At 43.1% G+C, this 18026-nt stretch overlaps 1 protein-coding gene across 1 annotated transcript in view; it reads right to left on the reverse strand.

Annotated features, from left to right (window-relative positions):
* The window catches only part of LOC115083310 (vomeronasal type-2 receptor 26-like), a 101878-nt gene that overhangs the window by 70648 nt on the left and 13204 nt on the right, over positions 1–18026 (reverse strand). The window contains exons 2-3 of the mRNA XM_029587114.1: positions 12365–12485; positions 4527–4818 (exon numbers count right to left, since the gene is read on the reverse strand). Coding sequence (XP_029442974.1) covers positions 4527–4818; positions 12365–12485 — 413 coding nt within the window. The remainder of the gene's footprint in view (positions 1–4526; positions 4819–12364; positions 12486–18026) is intronic.

Genomic DNA, 18026 nt, shown 5'->3' on the forward strand with positions numbered 1-18026 from the left:
CCTCTTTCCTTCAGCTATTGTCCCTTGGTGGTAGGGTTTCCTTGGCTTGGGTTTACAGGTCCACTAGGCTCATGGTTAGTGTTCAGTGATTCAGGCCCTCCACAGCCTCAGTTTTTAGTGATTTTAGCTCTGCTGCTGCTACCCAGCCTGGATGGGTCACCTTCTGTCAGTCAATAGGCCAAGACTCAGGCAGAACCATGGAAAGAGAATGTGTGCACACTGTTTTGTGCTGTCTGAAAACTGGGTACTCAAGGGTCTTACTCCCATTGTTAGATAGGGTGAGAATCTGTTTGCATCCTAGGACTATCTTTTCAGTATATTTCTCTCTGAAATTCCTCTTTCATTCAGAATTCTACAATATAGGACTTTTCCAGTCGTAGTTCTGTAATTCAGGATTCTGCTATCCTTTGATTTAAAGTGATATTTCACTGCAAGTTAAAAACAGTAGTCCAGGGGGCTGTGACATGCAAATCCCCTGCCTCTCTGACTCATCTATTCAATGGCCTTTTAAACACTTTCACTATAAGGGTTCTGGCAAAATTTTCAATCTCATTCTGGGTTTCCTGGGCTGGTGGCTCATGCTACATAGCTGCATTGCCCTCTTTTTTTTCTCTGCTGCAGTTCACTTAAATGGTAGTAAGCTCGTTACCCTCCATTTCCCTTGAGAGATAGGTTTCAAATATGTTGACAGTTGTTCACAAACTCGCATGCCACACATGCCTCTTTTAGTGTCACATCAGGCAGAACACATTAAGACATCCACATATATTTGATATAATCTTTACTTTCAAAACTGTTTTTCAAGTCCAATCTATTGCTCCATTGTCAAGAAGAATCATGAGTAGGCATACATGTTTTCTGTTACACACTGACCTAGACAGAGAATCAGTGAGAGAAAGAATGAAGATAGAGAGGAAAGTAGTAGCTAACACGCTAATGGCCACCCTTCCCTGGAAGGGGATGGGGTAGGTGAGGCCTATCAGGCAAAGTAGCATTGTATAAGGTTTTGCCAAAGCTGACTGCTACATAGCGTGGTGTCCTTGGCTTATGCAGGGACATATGGAGGATCCTGGGGGAGATATGGAAGTATCTTTATTCGTAGCCCATGGTGTAGAGTGAGATTATGGAAGACACAGCAGAGCAGCACTAACTCTCCAACTTTGGGTACGGCATACATTAAAGCTCCACTCATCTTGTCCAAAAGCAAAATTGACTTTTGAGAACTCCAAAGATGCATTTGATGACACAGCGGGTAGCACATAAGGCCTCATTGAACCTCGCTCTCTACCGGCTTGTTGGGAATGGCAACAGGAGTGAGAAGCCAGGACATGCAACCGTACCAGAATCTCTTGCGGTGATGACACATTTAAGGCTTCAAACATAGCATTGTCTCTTGCAGATCTGTCTTGCAAGCCACTGCATCCTATAAGACTATATAAACTAGCCTTTACCTTTGTCTGAGCCTTAAAGGCCAATTTCCCTAACCTAAGTACATGTCACATTGTTCTGTGCCAGTATATGTGCAGGATAGCAGTAGGCTAAAAGTAGCTCTATTCTTCCGGTTTACTAAATCGTATCTGAGGATTCCAACAATTACATGCCAGGCCCTCGCAACCCAGCTAAGGCTACTGGTGTGTAGCAGTCAACCAACCTTAAAGCAATATGTAAGAGCTGCCACAACTGTGGTAGCTGAAAAAATGGTACCTCATAGTGTGATTGCACAAGTCTCTGCCTGCTGTGCAGTATGACCTCCAGAGAAAACAATTTGTGAGCCCTGAGATAGGGAATATGCCAGGCTCCCAACATGCAGAGGACACTGCTTCTGGTTCAGCTGTGTGAGGGTCAAGACAAACTGTAGCCAACATTCTTTCTGACGCTTCACTAACAGGCCACATGTGATCTGGCAGTACCAGCAGTGTGGATAATTCAAGCTTATGATTAATAACCAGTGAGATTTCAATTGCTCCCAAAGAGATGATAGGAACAGGACAATTTTGAAAGTGAACCTGTTGAAAGTGTGAAGTACCCGCCCAGACACCAAGCAATAGGGCAAGTACATTGTTTGTCCTCTCAAGATTAGCAGGTCTCTGCAGCATGGGGAGAAAAAGGCAGGCCCTGGGGCAATGGCCTGCAGATGTAAATGTACAAGCCACTTGTCATGGCAGCAATGCTGTTACTTCAGCCACCCCCCATCAGCCACCCTCCATCAGCCACCCCCCATGTCGATGCCGTTTGCCACAAACACATAACCAGAGAAGGAATAGAGAAAGAAGAGTCTCTCTTACATATGAGCCAACCATCACCGTACAGGCCATCCTCAAACTTTTCACACAGGTCTGATTGCCTAAGTATAAAGGAATTATGTGTGGCTCCCAGGAACCTGGCCACCACATCGAGGATGCGCATTTGAACATTGCAGACCACTTGCATGTTGACGGAGTGGAAGAGCTTTCTGTTGATGTTCATCTCCTCCCTATCATGGGGTGGAATGATGGCCACGTGAGTGCATTCGATAGCTCCCAGAACATTGGTAAAGTTTGCGAAGGCATAAAAGTCTCTCTTCAAGTCCATCAAGTCTTGCCTGTCCTGAGGAAATGGTATATAGCAATTAATGCAGTCAGAGATAGCTGTTATGACCTAGTCCAGACAGTGGGATAAAGTGATTTGGGACCTCTTCTGTCATTTGGAAGGAGTCAGTTGCCATGAAATGCAGGGTTCAATACCAACAACAAAACCTCAATTTCCCCTGTTTTTTGAAAAATCATTAACAACTAACCATCAAGGGGACTCCCTGATGTATAATTATGTGCGTGGCTATATCCGAGATGGCCACTCTGTAATCATCTCTTTGTATAGCCACCGTCTTTATTCTCAAAATAATTTATTTAAATTTTTCTTTTTTTCTATTTTTTTCTTTTATTATTCATTGTGTAACTTAAGTCCTTGATATAATTACTCTCCCAGGTGGTCAATATGACCCTCTTAGAGCGCTTAGGGCAGGCGGCTTTGACTCATGAGAAAGCTAATAGAAGTGGCATCTATCTTATAAAGATCGATAAGTATTGATAATGAGAAGTGTAAGCGCTCTAAGAGGGTCATATTGACCGCCAGGACTTAACAAGGACTTAACAAGGACTTAACAAGTTACACAATGAATAATAAATGAAAAAATAGAAAAAAAAGAAAAATTTAAATAAATTATTTTGAGAATAAAGACAGTGGCTATACAAAGAGATGATTACAGAGTGGCCATCTCGGATATAGTCACGCACATAATCATACATCAAGGAGTCCCCTTGATGGTTAGTTGTGGATGATGAAATGCAGGGTGGCAAACTGCATAGTCCTCTGGCTTGCCCAACAAGGATGCCTCTGGAGGAAATATTCACTACCTGTATATCCTCCTCTGTGGCTGCCTGCATGTCAGGCGCTGCCCTGGGCCCCGACTGTGGGGCCAGTGGCTCTGCTTCCTGTGCAGGAACTTCCCTAGGAGGGTTTTGAACTGCCCGTGCCTGTTCTTGAGTTGGTTGTAGTCGTTGCTCTTGTTGTCATCTGCGGCGAGCCTCCCGAAGCATCCAGTATCCCCCAACAATTAAACTTGCCACAAACATTATGGCTTTAGGAAGCTAGGCCAGGTAAAAACAGCTGATTTTATTGGGCCAGGAAGGCCTGGTAAGTGTGTCCGTTAGAATTCTTTTTTAACGCGCGATAAATGCCTCAACAATATCCGTGATCCGCGATATCAGCCGAGGGAGCATGATAAAAAACATTTTTCACTGTACCACAAAAAAATGGTGTAGTTATTTCTGGCATTAATTCCCACAATAGAGTGCATTACTCTATTGCATTCCACGCTAGCAGTCCCTCATTTCCATTTACTCCGCCCAAACGCCTCCCATTCGAATACTCAGCTTTTAATTTGCATATGCATTTTCTGTTGCGGTATTTCTCACATGCATTATGGCGTTACTAGGTGTGTTACGGCGTTATCGCGTACAATAAGGTCCTAATGCATTTTGATAAATGTCCCAGTAAGTTAGTTGGATAATTTAATTCTTCCCCGGAATGCCTCTTTTTTATCCGTCTAAATTATATCCAGGAAATGACTATAATTTAGCTGGATAAGTGGCCAAATATTTTAAAAGTTGCCATAACTTGTGAGTTATCTGTCTAAATGGCTTTCAATATTGACCTCTTCAAGTCCTTAGATGTCTGTGTTGGCTGCCAATGTCTAATCTTGCTGTGTTCATGTGAAAGAAACCAGCCAAGTCAAGCCTCAAATCTGCTGATATACTTTGCACTATCCTAGACATGCTTTTCTTTGGTGTTCACCAAGAGCTGTACCGGAATTAATAATATACCTAAATCTAGGTGGTAAATTATCGCAACAGATGTACAACTTTAGAAAGCTATCATACCCAGCAATCACCAGCATTAATGCAGGCTAGCAAAACAAGAACAGGACAAAGCAGTCAAGGATTCAGCATATACTACAGATTATACAGGGAGACAAATTCTTGCTATACCTGTGGGTACCTATAGATCCCTGTAACTATTGCAACTGCATATGATATCAGTGAAGAGAGACTTCCAATGAAACCGGCAACTTGTCCTTGATGATGACAGGTAAAGCCAGGAACAGGGTTCGGTTCCCCTGATAAGATCATCAGAGCAGCACATAGTGATAATAATTCATCAGTGCAAGAGTCAGCAATATGGAAGCCCAGGGTGATGTTGGGTAATATCTCCGAATTTTGGTTGATATACTGAATGGCAAAATAAAAGGCCAACAGCTTCCAATAGTTATGTAGATCCCATCTGTGAACAAATAAACATATCTTTAATAGATATTAGAAAACTTCTTGACTCACTTACATATTCAAATTGAGAAAAAGCATAAACAATAGAAATCTATTCAAATTCACAATATTCGAGAGATACAGCATTCTCTCCTATTCCATTACAAAAACCTATGACTAAAGCCTGCCAGTGTTCCTCAGCCCTCTACTGCAGCATATTGTGCTTTTCAGGTTTTGAGACCCCCCCCCTCCCCCATCAAACGCTACTTATCGGGCTACCTTACTTATCCAGATAAGTCTTAAGAAACTCTACTTAGCCAGATAAGTAGCATTTTTTACAGCTTATATGGCTATGCTGAAAATACTTTCCATGTATCTTTTAAATCTGCATGAATGTTGTAGCGTAGATTTATGTATATGTCACATCATGATTAAACCGAGGTGATTTGTAACTTGTTACATGAATATCGGTATATAAAAATGCCAAATAAATAAATAAATCATGCTCATGTATTTGTGTGCAGAACATAAAATACATGAGCATGAGCACACATGCCCCTGCACATGTATATATTATTTATTTATTTTATTTATTTAAATTCTTTTAAAATACCGATGCTCAAGACAATGTCTTATCATACCGGTTTACAATATAACTAGGGGAAAACCAATTAACCTGGATAGAAAAGACAAAGTTACAATAAACAGGGAGTGTAAACATGGGCTTTAGAAGAGAAAGAAGAAGTTCAAACGGATAATGAAAAAAGCAGCGAACAATTGATTAAGTAGCAGGACACTTATGGTTAACATAGAGTTGCTGAAATTCAGCAGGTAATTTAACATAAGTAGATATTAGTATAATAGTTCCTTTGAGTAAAGGAGAAGAGGAGGCAACCGAAGGGCAGGGGAAGGGACCGGAGCGAGGAGGGACAGAGGTAAAGGGGAACGGGTGGGTAGGTAATGGTGGGGAGAGAGAGTCAGTAATGGTTGATTGAAGGCTCCTTCAGCGGTATGCTTGGGCGAACAGCCAAGTTTTCAGTTTCTTTTTGAAGGAGAGATGGCATTTTTCCTGGCGTAGGTCCGGGGGTAGTGAATTCCAATGGAGTGGTCCCACGGTGGATAGTGCTCGTTTTTGAATGGAGTTGTGAACCAAGGATTTGTTTGGGGGAGCATAGAGTGAACCTTTGTATGCGGATCTAATCGGCCTTGCAGAAGTATGTTCTAGAGGGATGGAGAGTTGGAGGGAGGATTGCTGGTAGATAGTTTTGTGAATAATGGTTAGTGTCTTGAAGAGTGTTCTATAGTGGATGGGTAGCCAGTGTAGGATTTTTAGGATAGGTGTGACGTGGTCCTTATGACGAGAGTTAGCAAGGATCCTGGCTGCTGCGTTTTGCAGCATCTGTAATGGTTTGGTAGATGAGGCGGGGAGACCAAGTAGTAGTGCGTTGCAGTAGTCAATCTTTGAAAACAGTATTGCTTGAAGAACTGAACGGAAGTCATGAAAGTATAATAGCGGTCTTAGCTGTTTTAGGACCTGTAGCTTATAGAAGCATTCTTTTGTTGTGGTATTAATGAACTTTTTGAAATTCAATCTGGAGTCAAGGGTGGCCCCAAGGTCTCTCACCTGGCTTGCTAGTGGTATAGTTGCGTTGCTGGCTAGGAGGTTATTGTCGCTAGGAGAGATGACAAGGAGTTCTGTTTTGGACGTATTAAGAACTAGCTTGAGACTCGAGAGAAGGAGATTGATGGAGTGCAGGCAACTATTCCAAAAGTTTAGTGTGACGGAGATGGGATCAGAGATGGGGATTAGGATCTGCATGTCGTCGGCATATATAAAGTGGGTGAGGTTGAGGCTATTGAGTAATTGGCATAAAGGAAGTAGATATATATTAAACAGGGTAGGGGAGAGTGATGAACCCTGTGGTACTCCTTATTTAGAGGGTACGGGGTGTGATTCTTTGTCGTTTATTTTAACTTTGTAGTGCTTGTTGTTGAGAAAGGATTTGAACCAGAGGAGTGCGGAGCCTGAGATGCCTATTTCCATTAGATGGTTGATGAGGATTGTATGGTTTACTGTGCCGAACGCCGCGGAAATATCAAGAAGAGCTAGAAGGTAGGATTGGCCCTTGTCAAGACCCATCAAGATGTTGTCCGTTAATGAAAGGAGGAGAGATTCTGTGTTTAGGCATTTCCTGAAACCGAATTGAGAAGGATAGAGAATATTGTGAGAGTCAAGGTAGTCTGTGAGTCGGATGTTGACCAGCTTTTCCATTAGCTTGGCTATAAAAGGTAAGTTTGCAACGGGGCGGAAATTTACAGGGTTGGCTGGGTCCAGGTTGGGTTTTTTTTAGTAAGGGTTTCAGAGAAGCAATTTTTAAAAAGTCCGGGACAGATCCTTGAATGAGGGAGCAATTAATGATGTCAGCCAGAGGTTTGGCAATGGTGTTAGGAATGGTGAGAAGGAGTTTGGTAGGTATTTGGTCTGTTGGATGTGATGAAGGCTTCATCTTCTTGATTATCGATTCAATTTTCAAGGATGATGTGGGTTCAAAAGATTCTAGTGGCTGTGGATAACTGGGGAGTAGTTTTGGCTAAGTGGAGGTGGGGTGTTTGATAATGTGTTGGATGTTGCCAGAGGAGCGAGTACATTTTTTATTTTGTTATCAAAGAAGACTGCCAGCCCAGTAGATTTATTTTGGGCTTCTTCTTCTGGAATGATTGAGGGAACAGGGGTGGTAAGGGCTGAAACATATGAGAAAAGTGATTTCGGGTTGTAGAGGAAGCCATGTATTTTTTTGGCATAGAAATCTCGTTTAGTGCGAAGAATGGAGGTCCTATAATAGTTCATTGCGGTTTTGTAAGAAGCCTGTGAGGTAGGAGAGGGATCCTTCCGCCAGCATTGTTCTTTATGTTGCAGGTCTTGTTTGAGTTTTCTTAATTCTGTTGAGAACCAGGGTTTTTTGTTAGTGCGGGCTGGGTTGATAACTTTGGAGGACATAGGGCAGATTTTGTTTGCTACTGAGCGTGTGATACTTAACCAAGAGTTAATAGCGGTGTCAGCATCGGAGAGGACCAGGTTAGTTAGGTCCTTGGCAAGGCTGTTGCTGAGTGCGTCCAAGGAAATTACCATGCAGGTATGTTTTAAAAGTATTTTCCATGCAAGAATTATAGTGCAAAAAGCCTCCTTCATAATGACATATTTAAGTCATCTTAAGAGTTAATAAAATGTGGATTTCAGCATTGTATATTTAACTGGGGATGTAGTGTGAAGTCTTGGTCCATCATAAATCAAAAATCACAAACCATATTTGAAAAAGAATAAACTTGTTGGTCATTGAAATGAATATCATGCAATCCAGCAGAGGTTTTATCAATGATATCCTTAATAATTTGGTCGTTTTAATGTTCAGAACTAACATTCCAGTGGGAGCACTGAGAGGAGATGATCACCTTGCTAGTGGCTGAAAGGAATCAGTAAGTTTTTGCTTGGGACATTGTCTTTTTCAAACATATTGGGGAAAAGTTAACTATTTGGGAATATTATTTAGTGTGTTTGTGTGTTTTTGCTTTTAATAGTCAGTTAGGCAGCGAATAAACAAGTTAGACTGTATTTTTAAATGATCAGTCAGTAAGGCAGCTAGTAATTAGTAATTAGTGTGTTTATTTTTAAAAGTCTGTAAGGCAACTAGAAAGCAGAACTGAGTGTATTTAAAAAAAAAATTAGCCAGAAGCTAGAAATAAGCTAGGAGCAGTGTATACCTAAGTAAAAAGGTTGAAACGTTCAGTTCAGTTACTCACCTTGGAAAGGTGTTGAGGTAGTGTGATTTGCTTTGATAAGGTACCAACATTTGATAATCAAGAGAGCAGTGAGTCACTCTGGCTGACTAACTGAAATTAGACTGGATTTCCCAACCCTCCCAACCCTCCCACCCCTTGCCCACCCACCCCTAGCTCATCCTTTAATTTATAGGCAGGTGCCACTTTCACCAAAAAAAACAAAAAACAACAAAACCTTTATTGAGAGTTTGAACAGTCCCTTGTAGGCCACTACCAGACTGTAGCATTCGTGCCTATTCTCGCCCTCGCTCCACCCTCTCTAACCTTGTGGAGACTCCGTTCGGGTCTGATGGACAGATGCTACCGTGGCTTCTCCTTGCCTCTTCTTCCTGGAATCCCCGGCTGGCCTGATGCTGCGGATCTGCCATGTTCCTGATGACATAAGGGCACGCGCGCGCGCTCCAGAGTTTGTACCAGCAAGGGCGCGAAACTTGGGGGTGTCCCCCCGTAGTGATGTCATCCATTTCCAACTTAAAAGGTCTTTGCTTGCAACTACGAATCGAGTTAGCAAGAGGAATTCTTTCTCTGCTGTTCTGCCTCTACAAACTTACCTAGTGGTACCCGCTCCTCGGGGGCCCTGCTCTCTGTCTTCTTGATTTCAGATTACTAAGACGGGATCTGGTACTCGCTCCTCGAGGGCCTACGTCCCTGAATACTCAGAAGACTCCTTACTGCCTGGAAGCAATCGCAGATGTGAACACAGTGAGTTCGATTACAGATAGGAACCGGTACTCACTCCACGAGGGCCCATGTTCCTAATCTCTGAAGACTCCCTTCTGTCTAAGACGTTATCACAGGTACGGAGATCATGAGTTATTTTTGCAGATTGCAGATAGGAACCAGTACTCGCTCCACGAGGGCCCATGTTCCTAAAACCCTTCACAGACTCTCTTCTATCTCAGAAGCTATCGCATACCTATATCTTGTGGATTACTATTACAGATTGCAGATAGGAACCGGTACTCACTCCACGAGGGCCTATGTTCCTAAATCCCTCCAAGACTCTCTTCTATTCCAGAAGCCATCTCATACACAGCTATAGTGAGTTCTTATTTCAGACTGCCTATAGGAACCAGTACTCGCCTACAGCTCCTGTTCCTGAATATACTGAAGAATCTCTGTTGCATAAGAGGCCATTACAGATATCTACAATTGTGAGTGTATCATCTACTACTGGTTATGTATCCAGCATACCCTGTCTGCTCACTACCTATAGTCTCTCTTTACAGCTCAGCAACCCAGAGATCACACTTCCAGTATCTGAGGAACTTCAGCCTTGCCGGGCACATCAGCTCACTACCACCACCTCTGGTGGTTCTACTTCCAGTCTAATAAAGAACTATCTGTGTTTCTCTCAATACTCCAGTCTAGCCGGTGGTACCTCTCAGAATATCCTCCTGGGGGCGCTGTCATCTGCCATCGGCCTAGGTATTCACCAATTTCCACTAAGTGTTTATTCCTTACACTACTAGAGCAGTATCATACAGACTGCCACTCTATGGGAGCCAACCCACATCAGATCATTAACTCCACCTACGGAGTATTACATATCGCTAGCTCATCTCCTTGGGGAAATAGCATTCTACAGAAGACTAACTCCACCTCCCTGTTGGTCACATCTCTAACAGATTGTTAACCCCTCTCTTCTCGAGGAGTGAATTACAACAGATTGCTACTCCTCCCCTTTGGAGGAGCTGAGCCTCAACAGATTACTAACTCCACCCTCCTGACGGGGTGAGCCTCAACAGAGTGATAACTCCTCCCCTTTGGGGGAACAGATTGCTAACTCCTGAACAGATTGCTAAACAGATTGCTAACTCCTCCCCTCTGGGGGAGCTGAGTGATAACATATTGCTAACTCCTCCCCTCTGGAGGAGCTGAGCGATAAAAGATTGCTAACTCCAGTGTATCTGGCTAAAAAGTATTGGAGAAGATTTGGAGCGATTAACTCCAGTGAATCCAGTCACCCTGTATTGGAGAAGAATTGGAGAAAATAACTTCATTGAATTCGGCTTTCAAGAAAAGAATTCGGAGAAGCCTAAACTTCAATGAATTCAGTTTTCAAGAAAAGCATTTGGAGAAGCCGTACTCCTGGCGATTCAGCTAAAGGTATTTGATGTCTATAGCCCATGGACCTAGCTCACCTTCCTGCCTTGCAGGCTATTCCGGGCTTAGCTCAGCGCCTCTCAGAACAGCAAAAAACCTTGGAGAGACTTACTACCGCTTTTCACCAGCTTCATACACAGAAGACACAAAGCACAGCTTCTATACAAGAAGGCAGTTACCAAAGGTAACTTTAAAGTCAGCTGTTCCACTGGCGGTGCCTACTCGATTCTCCGGAAAACTCCAAAAACCTCGGGGCTTCTTGAACCAGTGCAGCTTACATTTCACCTTACAACCTTCATTGATTCCCACAGGCCTCTCTAAGACCAGCTTCACTCTGTCTTACTTGGATGGGAGAGCCTTATCGTGGGCATCTACCTTGTGGGAATGCAAGGACCCTGTCTTGCAGGACACAGAAGGATTTATGGACTTGTTTACATTCATTTTTGATTACCCTGCTCGTATGTCTGTTGCTGGATTTGCCTTTGTGGATCTGAAGCAAGGCAACCGATCCCTGGTGAAATTTGCCATTGAATTTAAAACTCTTGCAGCGGAACTTCACTGGGACCCCAGATGTCTGAAGACACTCTTTTGCAGAGGCCTGGACACCCGCATGAAGGACGAGCTGGTTGCTCGTCAGACACCTGACTCGAAGGAAGAATTAATAGCCACTCAGATTGACTGGCGGCTCCGAGACAAGGTGAAGGAACTCCGGCCTAAGGTGTTACCTGGGTTGAAGACAACCAGTGCTCCTGCACTATGAGGGGGTACAGCACTTCCTGCTGTGGAAAAGAAGGAACCAAATGAACTTGGTCATGGTCACTTGACCTCTAAAGAGAGAAGATATAGGAGGAAGAATGGCCTGTGCATGTACTCTGGTCAGCCAGGCCATGATGTTTCTGTTTGCCCTATTCGTCCAGGAAATGGACAAGCCTGAGTCCCGTGGGAGGACTGTTCTTGGGCTATACAGCAATATCTCCTCCACTTTCTCATCCACTCTGTGATCCCTGAACCATTGACAGTTCAAATCTCTGTCCTGAAGGACTCAGGGGCAGGAGACAACTCTAATCTCAGATGTTTTGTGGAATACCTGAGTCCATTCAGCAAATTTGAAGATCCACTATTGTATCACAATTTTAAGTGGGCCTTGGACGATTCTTTTCACCACCACTTCTTTTCAAGATCTTATCAATATCACCAGCAATTTTTCTATTACCTGCTGTTATTCATGGCAGTTGCTATGCGCGCCATAGCTAGATGGCACTCTACATCTTTAATGTCTTCCTGGACTACAAATTTGAGATATCCACTACAATCTATCCACTCGGAAGTCGTGCTGAAAGACTACAGCACTGTTGATTCCGAAGAAGAAGATATCTCTAACTACCAGCCTGGTTGTCTGCTGGTGATACCATCAGTTCCAAAGAAGAAGACATCTCTAGCTACCAGCGTTAGCAATTGGTGCATTGGGAAGTCGTGCCCTAAAGCCTATGGCACTGTTGATTCCGAAGAAGGAGATGTCTCTATCTATCAATCCTACGTTTTGTCCACTCGGAAGTCGTGCCCAAAAGCCTATGCCACTGTTGATTCCAGAGGAAGAAGACATCTCTGACTATCAACTTTACATTTGGTTTACTCGGAAGTCATGATGCAGGTTTACAGCACTGTTGATTCCGAAGGTGAAGATATTTCCCTCCATCAGCCTGTTCATTTTGCTGGTATTGCCATCATCTCTCTTCCAGTATCCTGAGGAAGAGCCACTCAGAAGTGGATTTTGGACCAGTTTCTACATCACCACTTCCACTGAAACCTCAGTGACGTCCACGGCAGCCCTCTCATTGCTGCTGACTTCATTATACATTCTGCTAGATTCTTCTAATCTCAACATCTCTCTGTCATCGTAATTATACGGAACTTGAACTCAAGAAATTAGAGACTCTGGATGTTTGTACAGAGAATGAGTTTTCTTTTCCTGAAAGGGCATCGGCCCCGAAATCATATTTGGGAGCCTCAGACCTATTGGATAAGAGATGCTTCATCAGTTCCACCTCGCGCATCTTTGGTACTTAACCTGGTACCCAAAGAGGAGACAGCCCTTTGAAGGGGGGTACTGTTGCATTTGTGCCTATTCTCGCCCTCGCTCCACCCTCTCTAACCTTGTGGCAACTCTCTTCGGGTCTGATGAACAGATGCTGCTGCGGCTTCTCCTTGCCTCTTCTTCCTGGAATCTCTGGGCTGGCCTGACGTTGCAGATCCGCCATGTAACTGATGATGTAAGGGCGCGCACGCTCCAGAGTTTGTACCAGCAAGGGCGCGAACCTCAGGGGCGTCCCCCCGCAGTGACGTCATCCGCTTCCAACTTAAAAGGTCCTTGCTTGAAACTACGAATCAAGTTAGCAAGGGGAATTCTTTCTCCGCTGCTCTGCCTCTACAAACTTACCTAGGGGTTCCCGCTCCTCGGGGGCCCCGCTCTCTCTCTTCTTGATTTCAGATTACTAAGACGGGATCCAGTACTCGCTCCTCGAGGGCCTACGTCCCTGAATACTCAGAAGACTCCTTACTGCCTGGAGGCGATCGCAGACATGAACACATTGAGTTCGATTACAGATAGGAACCGGTACTCGCTCCACGAGGGCCCATGTTCCTAATCTCTGAAGACTCCCTTCTGTGTAAGACGTTACCACAGGTACGGAGATTGTGAGTTGTTTTTGCAGATTGCAGATAGGAACTGGTACTTGCTCCATGAAAGCCCATGTTCCTAAAACCCTTCACAGACTCTCTTCTATCTCAGAAGCTATCGCATACCTATATCTTGTGGATTACTATTACAGATTGCAGATAGGAACCGGTACTCGCTCCACGAGGGCCTGTTCCTAAATCCCTCCAAGACTCTCTTCTATTCCAGAAGCCATCTCATACACAGCTATAGTGAGTTCTTATTTCAGACTGCCTATAGGAACCAGTACTCGCCTACAGCTCCTGTTCCTGAATATACTGAAGACTCTCTGTTGCATAAGAGGCCATTACAGATATCTACAATTGTGAGTGTATTATCTACTACTGGTTATGTATCCAGCATAACCTGTCTACTCACTACCTATAGTCTCTCTCTACAGCTCAGCAACCCAGAGATCACACTTCCAGTATCTGAGGGACTTCAGCCCTGCCGGGCACATCAGCTCACTACCGCCACCTCTGGTGGATCTACTTCCAGTCTAATAAAGAACTGTCTGTGTTTGTCTCAATACTCCAGCCTAGCCGGTGGTCCCTCTCAGGATATCCTCCTGGGGGCACTGTCATCTGCCATCGGCCCAGGAATTCACCAATTTCCAATAAGTGTTTATTCCTTACACTACTAGAGCAATTTCATACAGACTGCCACTCTGTGGGAGCCAACCCACATCAGATCATTAACTTCGCCTATGTAGTATTACATATCACTAGCTCATCTCCTTGGGGAAACAGCATTCTACAGAAGACTAACTCCACCTCCCTGGTGGTCACACCTCTAACAGATTGTTAACCCCTCGATGGGTGAATTACAACAGATTGATACTCCTCCCTCTGGAGGAACTGAGCCTCAACAGATTGCTAACTCTGCCCTCCTGGCGGGGTGAGCCTCAACAGATTGCTAATTCCTCCCCTTTGGGGGAACAGCACTGAACAGATTGCTAACTCCTCCCCTCTGGGGGAGCTGAGCGATAACATATTGCTAACTCCTCCCCTCTGGAGGAGCTGAGCGATAATACAGACATATTGTGAATTCACTAATACATTTAAAGGACGTTAATTAGACACATTCCTATTCCCATAGCAACCTAAAACTTAACTAGGAACTGGACAAAATTGAGATGAAGGCAGCAGCCCAGCAGCATGTATGATTTTTTACCCGCCGGTGAAAAGTTGTACATGTGCATGCGATGCAAAGAGCTCCTGGCTCTCAGAGAACAAGTCCGATCTCTGGAGGCTAGAGTGGCAAACCTGGAGGAGCTGAGGCATACAGAGAGGTATATAGATGAGACCTACAGGGACATAGTAGCCAAGTCCCAACTTCAGACTGGCAGCCCTGGTGCTGCCTTGGAGGAAGAAGGTCCCATGATTGGAGAGCATCAACTGGGTGCAGCAGGAAAGGATCCTGTAGCAAGGACCTGCTCTCCAAGTGATGCATTGCCTTTCGCACCGAGGAAATCTCCCCAAGGCCTACTGCCCAGGAGGGGAGGGTTAGGTCAACCGTCATAGTTGGTTATTCGATTATTAGGAATGTAGATAGCTGGGTGGCTGATGGGCGTGAGGATCGCCTGGTAACATGCCTACCTGGTGTGAAAGTGGTGGACCTCACGCGTCACCTAGATAGGATTTTAGACAGTGCTGGGGAGGAGCCGGCTGTCGTGCTACATGTGGGTACCAATGACATAGGAAAATGTGGGAGAGTGCTTCTGGAAGCCAAATTTAGACTCTTAGATAGAAAGCTTAGATCCAGAACCTCCAGGGTAGCATTCTCTGAAATGCTCCCTGTTCCACGCGCAGGTCACCAGAGGCAGGCAGAGCTCCAGAGTCTCAATGTGTGGATGAGACGATGGTGCAAGGAAGAGGGATTCAGTTTTGTTAGGAACTGGGGAACCTTTTGGGGAAGGGGGAGTCTCTTCCGAAAGGATGGGATCCACCTTAACCAGGATGCTGGGCTTGATGGACCCTTGGTCTGACCCAGTATGGCATAAGAACATAAGAATATGCCATACTGGGTCAGACCAAGGGTTCATCAAGCCCAGCATTCTGTTTCCAACAGTAGCCAATCCAGGCCATAAAAACCTGGCAAGCACCCCAAAACTAAGTCTATTCCATGTTACCGTTGCTAGTAATAGCAGTGGCTATTTTCTAAATCAACTTAACTAATAGCAGGTAATGTTCTTCTCTTCCAAGAACTTATCCAATCCTTTTATAAACAGAGTTATACTAACTGCACTAACCACATCCTCTGGCAACCAATTCCAGAGTTTAATTGTGCATTGAGTAAAAAAGAAATTTCTCCGATTAGCTTTAAATGTGCTCCATGCTAACTTTATGGAGTGCCCCCTAGTTTTTCTATTATCTGAAAGAGTAAATAGCTGATTCACATCTACCCGTTCTAGACCTCTCATGATTTTAAACACCTCTATCATATCCCCCCTCAGCTGTCTCTTCTCCAAGCTCCCAACCTCTTTAGGCTTTCCTCATAGGGGAGCTGTTCCATTCCCCTTATCATTTTGGTAGCCCTTCTCTGTTTCTTCTCCAACGCAATTATATCTTTTTTGAGATGCGGCGACCAGAATTGTACACAGTATTCAAGGTGTGGTCTCACCATGGAGTGATACAGAGGCATTATGACATTTTCCATTTTATTCACCATTCCCTTTCTAATAATTCCCAACATTCTGTTTGCTTTTTTGACTGCCGCAGCACAGTGAACCGACGATTTCAATGTGTTATCCACTATGACGCCTAGATCTCTTTCTTCATTTTATTTCATTTCATTTATAAAATTTATTAATCGCCTAGGCGATATACAAAATATACACACATAATAAAAGCAAAACAAACAAAGGAACAAATACAGACAATATAGTTTCATAGAAACTAAATAACAAAATAATAATAAAACAACAATACATATTGTCTAAAAAAAAGACAAATAAAGTCTCATCGAATCTTCATAACCAAAAGCATTGACTTATTCAAGTATTTTCTTTAAGAATTGTTAGCTAAGTTTATCTTACGTTTCCCTTGTAGATGTATTGTTCTCTATCAAAACAATAGATATATTTTTAATCAGGTTGACCAGCTATGAGTTTTCCTGGACTCCTAGTCCTATAGTATCTCCTAGTATAATATGGGGGATTAAGAAAGATATGGATCAGACACATTATCTTTGAGATTTTTCTTTGGTATAGCCTGCTCAAATTTCTGTCCACCAATTTCTGCAATTACTAGTGAATTATTTTTTCTAGAATGCACAGAATGTAAACTATGTTTTTGTTTAAATTTAAATGTAAGTTTCTATACACAAGTTAAGTATACAAAACTGTGTATTTCTTTTGTAAAATGGAAAGATTAATAAAAATTATATATTAAAAATAAAAAAAAAAAAGAATTGTATGTACGATTGAGCAAAAATTCCTTGAAAGATGTTTTGAATTTCTTAGCATCTTCAATGGATCGAAGATCAAACGGAATCCTATTCCAGTGATTAGGTGCCGCTATGGAGAAAGCTGTTTCCCTTGTACTATATAAATGGGCTAATCTCATTGAGGGCGCCTCAAGTAAGTTTAGTTGTGAAGACCTAAGAGTCTGGCTGGCTTATGGATCCGAAGTAAAGCATTAAACCAGACATCAGAAGGTAGAGCACGGAGTTTAAAAACTATCATTCCTATCTTAAAAAATATATGCTCTATCACAGGCAGCCACTGAAGTCTATATAGAACTGGAGTAATTCGGTCAGAACGCTTAGAAGAAGACACTAACCTGGCTGCTGAATTCAGCAGAAGTTGAAGTGAACGAATTGAATTTTTAGGCAGACCGATGTAAAGACTATTACTATAGTCAATATGTGGAAAAATGATAGCCCGTACGACCATCAAAAAATCAGATTCATACAATAAATGTCATAATCCAGCTAAAGGTCTCAACTTAAAGAAACCTACTTTAATTACAGAACTAATCTGTGCTTTAAACGACATAGTTGAATCTATCAAGAAACCAAAACTCTTGATCGGTTTAGAAAGAGAAAAAGAAAAATTCTCAAAAGATATAGTATCAGAAACAGGTTGAGAATGGGGACGATGAATCAACAGCATAGAGGTTTTGCGAGTATTCAGAAGAAGCTTATTATGTTTTAACCAACGAGTGATGGAATTCATACAGAAGGAAAGCAACTCAACTGTTTCAGACCAAGACTTCTGCACTTTTATGTAAAATTGGATATCGTCTGCATAGATTTTATACCCATTGGTAATGATGGCCAAAGGTTTAGCAACAGGAGCAAGATAGACATTAAACAGCATCGCCGAGAGGGCGGAACCCTGTGGAACCCCAGTCTTTACCTGTTGTAACTCAGAAGAAGAGTTGTTAAATTTGATGATTTGAGAACGATTGGACAAATAACTCTCAAACCAAGCCAAAACTGACCCAGCAATTCTTGGGTTGTAGCACCTAATATGGAACCTAACATTGTGTAACTATAGCATGGGTTATTTTTCCTTATATGCATCACCTTGCACTTATCCAAATTAAATTTCATCTGCCATTTTGATG

Source organism: Rhinatrema bivittatum, chromosome 2 (genome assembly GCF_901001135.1).
Source record: "Rhinatrema bivittatum chromosome 2, aRhiBiv1.1, whole genome shotgun sequence".
In the NCBI taxonomy this organism is placed as follows: Eukaryota; Metazoa; Chordata; class Amphibia; order Gymnophiona; family Rhinatrematidae; genus Rhinatrema; species Rhinatrema bivittatum.